We start from the raw sequence: 7,456 nt of genomic DNA on the forward strand, positions 1-7,456 counted from the left end.
AAGCGTGGCGAAGTCCCAGGCTTGCGGCGGTTCGTGGGCGAGAGCGGAGGTGGCAGTCCCGTGAGCCGCAGGAATGGGCGTGGGGGCGCCGCCCCCAAGCGACGCGGAGAACTGGGGTCTCTTTCAGGATTAGGAACCCATGCCACACTCACCTGATCAACTGAGAAAGCATTACCATGGTAATACACGTCTTATTTAAGTGTAAGGGGTTCCCAGGCTGTTGTTAAATTAGTTTAATACTGTTTGCCTCGTAGAGGCACGCTTTACTAAGATTTGCCCGCGCCACGAGATTGGTACCTTTATCTCCTCGCGTTGCTGGTGGTGTCCAGTCCAGTGATCTGAACGCTTTGGGTCAAGATGAGGTGGGAAAGGGGTTTGCTAGGTGGTCTGCGCCCGCCCAAGGGGACGGCAACCGCAGAGTCAGGCTGAGCCCTTTGTGTGTTTGTGTGAGTTGGTTGGTTGCAGTCCCTTGGTTCTGTTGAGCAATTTTCACACCCAGAAAATGCCCAGGGCGCCAGTATGTGCCAACGGCGACTGGCCAGGCATCTAGCTTCTGCTGCCCCCGCTAGGGTCCCAGGTGGGATTCCTCTGAGTGGATTACGGAATTAGAAAATGAGCCTTGGTGGGACTCGGAGTGCCCGCTGTAGAGAGTGATTCTTCCTTCCAACCTCAGTTTGAGGAAAGGCTTTGGAAGGAGACCTTTTGTGCAGGGAGTTCTTGGGTTTATGCCCAGGAAATCTTGCAACATCCTTACTTCCATCTGAACCCCAAGTCGTTGGCTGACAGAGCTACATCTTAAACCAAACCTCACTGATGCCAAACCTTCATTTCCAACTTCCTGCTGGATCTCTCCATCAGAGAGCCTTTTCAAACTGTGTGCAAAATCCAGCTCTTTTAACCACTACCATCTCTGCACTTCCCAATGGCACGTTCATTCTCCTGGCCGCAAACTCGAAAGCATTCCTGTTCCTGAGTCCTCATCCAGTCTCTTGTGACCTGCCTGCCACTGTTGGTCAGGCCATCCTTACTACCACCTGCCTGGTTCTGGCAGTAGCCCCCTATCACTGTTCAGGGGCTGTCCATCTCCTCTGTCCTTCCCTGCCAGTTTGATCAACCCATAATGGCTGTGACCAGGTCCTCAGGGACTTTCCACTGTCTGCTGAACTAGGCACTGCTCTGCTTGAGCTTGGCACTGGGAGCCCTTGGTAAGGGGGCCTCAACCTCTTGAGCTTTATCTACCATATTATCTTCTCTGCTTTAAAAAACAAAAACAAAACCACATCCCACATAGACCTGCATTCTTCTGGAAGTCTTCTGCACCTTCCCCACCTCGAATGATCAATCTACTCAAAGACGGACCCACCTCTGAAGTACCTCCTGCTCCCCTGTTGCTTCCTAAGCACCTGTAGCCTTCTGCACCTCACTTACTGTGCTTTGCCTGTTTCTTGGAAAGCCTTACTCCTCACCCCCATTAGACTGTAGTATAGAAATGTGTTTGGTAAACCTGTGTTTCTTCCAGTGTGTTGCGTGTAAAAGCACTAAATAAATATCTCTTGATTTAAATTGAGAGCTATTCCCTGGTTACTTCACGTGGTTGACACTGCCGTTTTCTTTCAGAGGCCAGGAAACTGAAGCAGAATGGTTTAATAAGTAAAGCCATTTAAGCTGATGGCTTCTCACTGCTCCTTGGATAAAGGTCAAACCTTAGCTTGCAAGGCCTACAGGCCAGAGCTGTACGCTGCCTACTTTTCCAGCCTCAACTCCTCTCACTGCCCCCATGGTTGTTGCTTACAGGCCAGTCACACTGACCTTTTTTTTTTTTTTTTGGTCCCTTTGACTTGAAAGGTTGTTTGCTCTGCCTGGGAATTCCCTACCCCTCAGCCCACAGGCCATTCTTCAGGAATCCTTCTTCCTTCATGTCCCAGATGAGGTCACTCCCTGCCCATCCCATGTCATCATAATGCCATGTACCCTCGGCTTCCTTCACAGTATAGTTGGTGACTAAATGTGTTTGTGATTTTCCCCCTCACTGGACTGTAAGTTTCTTGAGGGCGGGAGCCCAGATCTGCTTTGCTCTCCATCTAACATGAGGCCTCATGCACAGGAAGTATTTGTTAAAAATTTGTTAAATGAATGAAAGAGGCATCTTAAAATCCAGAGAAGGAGAAATCTACATTTGCTTTCCCTGAGTTGCATTTTATTCACTCAGGATATTTTATTCATCCCTACAATATGCCAGACATTTTTCTAGGTCCTGAAAGTTCAGTGAACTCATAGACAAAACCTCTGGTTAGGGAAACATACAATAAATACACAAACAAAAAAATATTATTAAATAGTGAATACTTAGGGTAAGGAGATGGAAAATGACACTGCTGGGAGGGTTTTGTTTTGTTTTACATTTATTTATTTTATTTATTTATTTTTGGCTGCATTGGGTCTTCATTGCTGCACGTGGGCTTTCTCTAGTTGCGGCAAGTGGGGGCTACTCTTCGTTGTGGTACACGGGCTTCTCATTGCAGTGGCTTCTCTTGTTGTGGAGCACGGGCTGTAGGCGCACAGGCTTCAGTAGTTGTGGCGCATGGGCTTGGTTGCTCTGTGGCATGTGGGATCTTCCCAGACCAGGGCTTGAACCCGTGTCCCTGCATTGGCAGGCAGATTCTTAACCACTGCGCCACCAGGGAGGCCCTGGGAGGATTTTAAAGAGGCCATCTGTACCTCCTCCCCCTTTGCCTGGGACAGTGCCAGTTAATGTTTGTTGAAGTGTCTTGTTTTGGGCAATAAATTATATGGTCACCCTAATTATAGATAGAATAGAGGCATGATGTCTGGGAGGTTTTTCTGAAGAGGTGGTTTTTGAGCAGAGGCTAACACAAAGGTAAGAAACAAATGATGCTCTCTGTGAAGATCTGCAGGAAGAGGAGGGATCAGGAAAGAGCTTGGCAAGTTTGGGAACTAGAAAGAAGGAATAGTCTTCATTAAGGAGTTCAGAGAGTTTTAAGTCAGGAGCTCTGTGTTCTGCACCCAGGAAGAGTCAAGAGCCATGGAGTTGTATTCAACCAACCAACCAGCTCAGAAACTGAAAACTTTCACTCCCTTACAATAATTTCCTAACAGACTTATTGAGGTATAATTGATGTACAATAGATTGTGCATATTTAAAATGTACAGTTTCAGCTTGGCATAGGCATACACTCATTAAGCCATCACCACATTCAAGACTTATGATTTGCAGATATTTTCTCCCAGTCTGTGGCTTTGTCTATCATTCTTCTAACTATATCTTTTGAAGAGCACAAGTTTTAATTTTGATGTTGAATTTATCAATTTGTTCTTTCACAGACATCAATTTGGATATCATACCCAGGAAATCTTTGCCTAACCCAAGGTCACAAAGGTTTTTTTCTATATTTTCTTCTCTAAGTTTTATAGTTTGGGGTTTTATATTTAGGTCTATGAGCCATTTGAGTTAATTTTTGCATATGGTGCAAATATGGATCGAAGTTCATTTTTTTGCAAACGGATATTCATTGTTCCAGCACCATTTATTGAAAAGATTATCCTTGTTCTGCTGAATTGCTTTGGTGCTTCTGTTGAAAATCAGTTGAATCAATTGTTTGTGTATGTGTTGATCTATTTCTGGACTCTTCTATTAATCTTAATACCAATACCATACTGTCTGCATCCTGAAGCTTTATAATAATTCTAGAAATAAGGTATTATTAGTCCTTCAAATTTGTTCTTCTTTTTCAGAGTTCTTTGCATTTCCATATGAATTTTAGAGTCATCTACAAAAAGAAGAGAACTTTGAATAAAAATGTCAGACTTTGGTGTGAATCTTAGTTCTCAAACCGTTTTAGAGATTAAAACACACACATTATTGGGGGCAGTTATTCCACGTAAGTCAAGCATGTTTGACATGCAAAAAAGTATAAAATCAGAAAGGAAGCCAAGACTCAAAATCTTTAAGAGCTTATGGCAGTGCACATCCCACACCCCAAGATGATGCTTTATCAGGAGATGCAGTTATCATATGGGACTCCATATTGTTTCTCTTCATTTCGATTTCCTCACAGAAGCTGGGCCACTGTGTTGCAAGATATATCTCTCTTCATTTCTAGGTTTTGAATCTAGGAATGTCCTCCATTTCATTTCACAAAGTGTATTTTAGTGTTTTTAACACATTGACTATGTTTCTCTTTTTTTAACTTGGGACATTTTAAAGTGAGATGCTATGAACAGGACATCTATTTTACACAAACATTTAGCCCTTGCAGTCATTCTTTTTTTTTTTTTTTTTTTTTTAATACGCAGCCCTCTCACTGTTGTGGCCTCTCCCGTTGCGGAGCACAGGCTCCGGACGCTCAGGCTCAGCGGCCATGGCTCACAGGCCCAGCCTTTCCGCGGCATGTGGGATCTTCCTGGACCGGGGCACGAACCCGTGTCCCCTGCATCAGCAGGCGGACTCTCAACCACTGCGCCACCAGGGAAGCCCCCTTGCAGTCATTCTTGATAACTTATACACTCCTCCTTTCCCTTGCCTAGAAGAGACACTTTTTCAATAATGCATTCCCATCATTTATTTTCTGTATGGTTGGGTCATAGGACATAGAGAATTCCATTCAGCTTTGTGCAGCTCTAGCAAAACTTTGGAGATAGTTTATTCTCAGGTTAGGATGGTAGCCATTCCTTTGCCGGGAGGGCATTAACCTGGCAGTGTGCTTGTAGCCAGAGCACAGCCCCTGAGCCTGGTGGATGCTGGTTTGCACTGGGACCTTGCAGAGCCTCTGCATTTCCATTTTTAAGGCAGAAATGATACCTCCCTCCCTTGAAACACAGCTCTGAGGATTAGCAGTGATAAAGGTGATGGCAACATCCTTCACTGAGTGCTTTCTTCGTGTCAGACACTGGCTAAGTGCCTTATGTTCGTGCCTCACTTAATCCTCGTGACTGTTTAATGAGGTAGAGACTATCGCATAACAAATGCCAAAATATGTATTTGATCCTAATTATCTGTTTTAATTTAATTTTTATTAGGAAAATTTCCAAACATGCACAAAAATAGAATACTAAAATGAATCGCTATATAGCCGTATCTCAGATTCAGAAATTATAAGCATTTTGCCACATTTGCTTCATCGATACTTTATTTGGGGGGGAGGGGGAGGAGGAAGGTGCAGTATTTTAAAGCAAATCTCAGGCCTTCTTTCATTTCATTCCTACAGATTTTAGTGTGCATCTCTGAAATGTGGGAGCATTTTCTTCCATGACCCAATGCCATTGTCAGACCTAATAGAATTAACAATTACTCGATATTGTCAAATGTCCTCAGTTGCCAAAAAAAATGTCTTTTCATGGCTTGTTTGTTCTAATCAAAATGCAGAGTCCGGGCTTCCCTGGTGGCGCAGTGGTTGAGAGTCCGCCTGCCGATGCAGGGGACACGGGTTCGTGCCCCGGTCCGGGAAGATCCCGCATGCCGCGGAAAGGCTGGGCCCGTGAGCCATGGCCGCCGAGCCTGCGCGTCCGGAAGCCTGTGCTCCGCAGCAGGAGAGGCCACAACAGTGAGAGGCCCGCGTACCGCCACAAAAAAAAAAAAAAAAAAAAAAATGCAGAGTCCACACATTAGTTGCATTAGGTTGGGTCTTTTTTTTTTTTTTTAGTTTTCTTGGCGGGGGGTGGTTAGTTTTTGTTTTGTTTTGTTTTGTTTTTGAAAGAAAGGAAACAGGAGAACACTGCTTCTTTGCTAAAAGAGTGTCTCCTCTGGGGAGGTGTGTGAGAGATGGGGAGCCGTGAACCATGAGAATTACCCTTGGCACCAGCCTTCCCTTCCCCGTACACTCATTCCCCTCGGAGCCCTCTGTCCTTTCGCCTTCTATCCTCACCCTGGGTCACCTCATTATAGTTCACCTTCTCGTTGAATGACACAGCCCACAATGTCTAGGTGTTGAGTCATACTTCAGTTTCTCCGCCTTGCTCTCCCAGTCTCTGGGCGCTTGAATCAGGTTGGGTCTCTTTTAAACTGGGGATCTTAATAGGCATTTGTTGAATCAGACTGCATATGACTTCTTTTCCCACAACCTGCAAGTTTTTTTTTGTTGTCACAGTTTTTTCCTTTTAGGAATTTTTTTCTTAAGTTCGGTAGGAAACGTAGAAATTTATATAATGTCAATGTTATAAAAACTAATCTTTGCCCCGTATATATACCTGTCTTTGAAAGCCAGGTAAAGGGAAAAGAAAAGGCCGAGGCAAGTCCCGTGGGAAAAAGCAGAAGAAACCGGAAGTGGACATCTTCAGCCGCGCTGCGATGCTGAACCTCTACTACATCGTCCACAACGTCGCCGGCTGCCTGCACCTGCGCGGCTTCCGCTGGCCAGGCTCTACCAAGTCAAAGAAGGGGAAAAACAAGACTTAAGCCAGACCGTTTCCCAGCTTCTCTCTACTACAGAGGACAGAACTTGGGGAAGAGAAATCAGGATAATACCACTGTTGCAAGCAAAATAGACTTTACTGAAGACAATCTGAGATGCAAGCTAAGTGTGCTTTTCCGTGGTAGTTAATGCTAAGTGCATTTTACTTCCTCAGCTAAACCTGGGTATGGTGAGCCACTTTGGTTTTTCAGAAGTTAAGAGGGGGAAAAAAAGTCCGAGTAATTCCCACACGGTGGTGGAATTGATAGGACTTTAAAAAATTGTTATAAGTCTGGGTCAGAATTAAACCTCGCTCTCCAAAGGCAGTTGTAGCTTGCATGAGTTGTTTTCTTTTACCAAGGGGGGTCTGTTATTTAGAAAAGACATGGCAAAAAGCACAGAATTTGCTTATGTGTCCCTCTTTTGGGCATAGTTTCCCTTCCTCATCTTTTTCTGGAAAAATAATAAATATTTTGTATCTATAATTTTCTTCTCAGAGCTCTGACTCTTGTCTGATTCGAATTAGCCACAGACAGCGGTAGAGACCAGGGTTGTCAGTCCTGCTCTGAACCTGCTAGTGTGCAGGAACAGCGGCTCAAATGATCTGACCGCGTCAGTGGTTGGAGCACAGGGAGAAGAGGGCCAGTCAGCCCTCGTCCCTCTCTCCTTTCTCTTTCACCCGACTCTTCTTCGTCTTTTTCTACACACTTACATCTTCCCACCTTCTGCAGCCTTTCTTTTAAACTTGGCTGACTCTGAGTTTTGGAGTTGGTGCTAGAAATGTGCCTTGGGCATTCTTTTTTTATATATATCTAAATTTTTTTATTTTATTTTATTTATTTTTGGCTGCATTGGGTCTTCGTTGCTACGCGCGGGCTTTCTCTAGTTGCGGCAAGTGGGGGCTACTCTTCGTTGCGGTGCACGGGCTTCTCATTGCGGTGGCTTCTCTTGTTGTGGAGCACGGGCTCCAGGCACACAGGCTTCAGTAGTTGTGGCACGCGGCCTCAGTAGTTGTGGCACACGGGCTTAGTTGCTCCGTGGCCTGTGGG

The 7,456-nt window shown here is 44.9% G+C and overlaps 1 protein-coding gene across 1 annotated transcript; it reads left to right on the forward strand.

The window, feature by feature from the left end:
• Positions 1-6,887, forward strand: SMKR1 (small lysine rich protein 1). Its single transcript, XM_081244529.1, has 2 exons — positions 1-179; positions 6,218-6,887. Exons 1-2 carry the CDS (start codon positions 177-179, stop codon positions 6,410-6,412), a joined length of 198 nt encoding a protein of 65 aa, XP_081100655.1. The 5' UTR covers positions 1-176; the 3' UTR covers positions 6,413-6,887.
• The last annotated feature ends 569 nt before the right edge of the window (positions 6,888-7,456 follow it).

The sequence above is a fragment of the Mesoplodon bidens genome (assembly GCF_964165515.1).
Source record: "Mesoplodon bidens genome assembly, chromosome: 9".
Lineage (NCBI taxonomy): Eukaryota > Metazoa > Chordata > Mammalia > Artiodactyla > Ziphiidae > Mesoplodon > Mesoplodon bidens.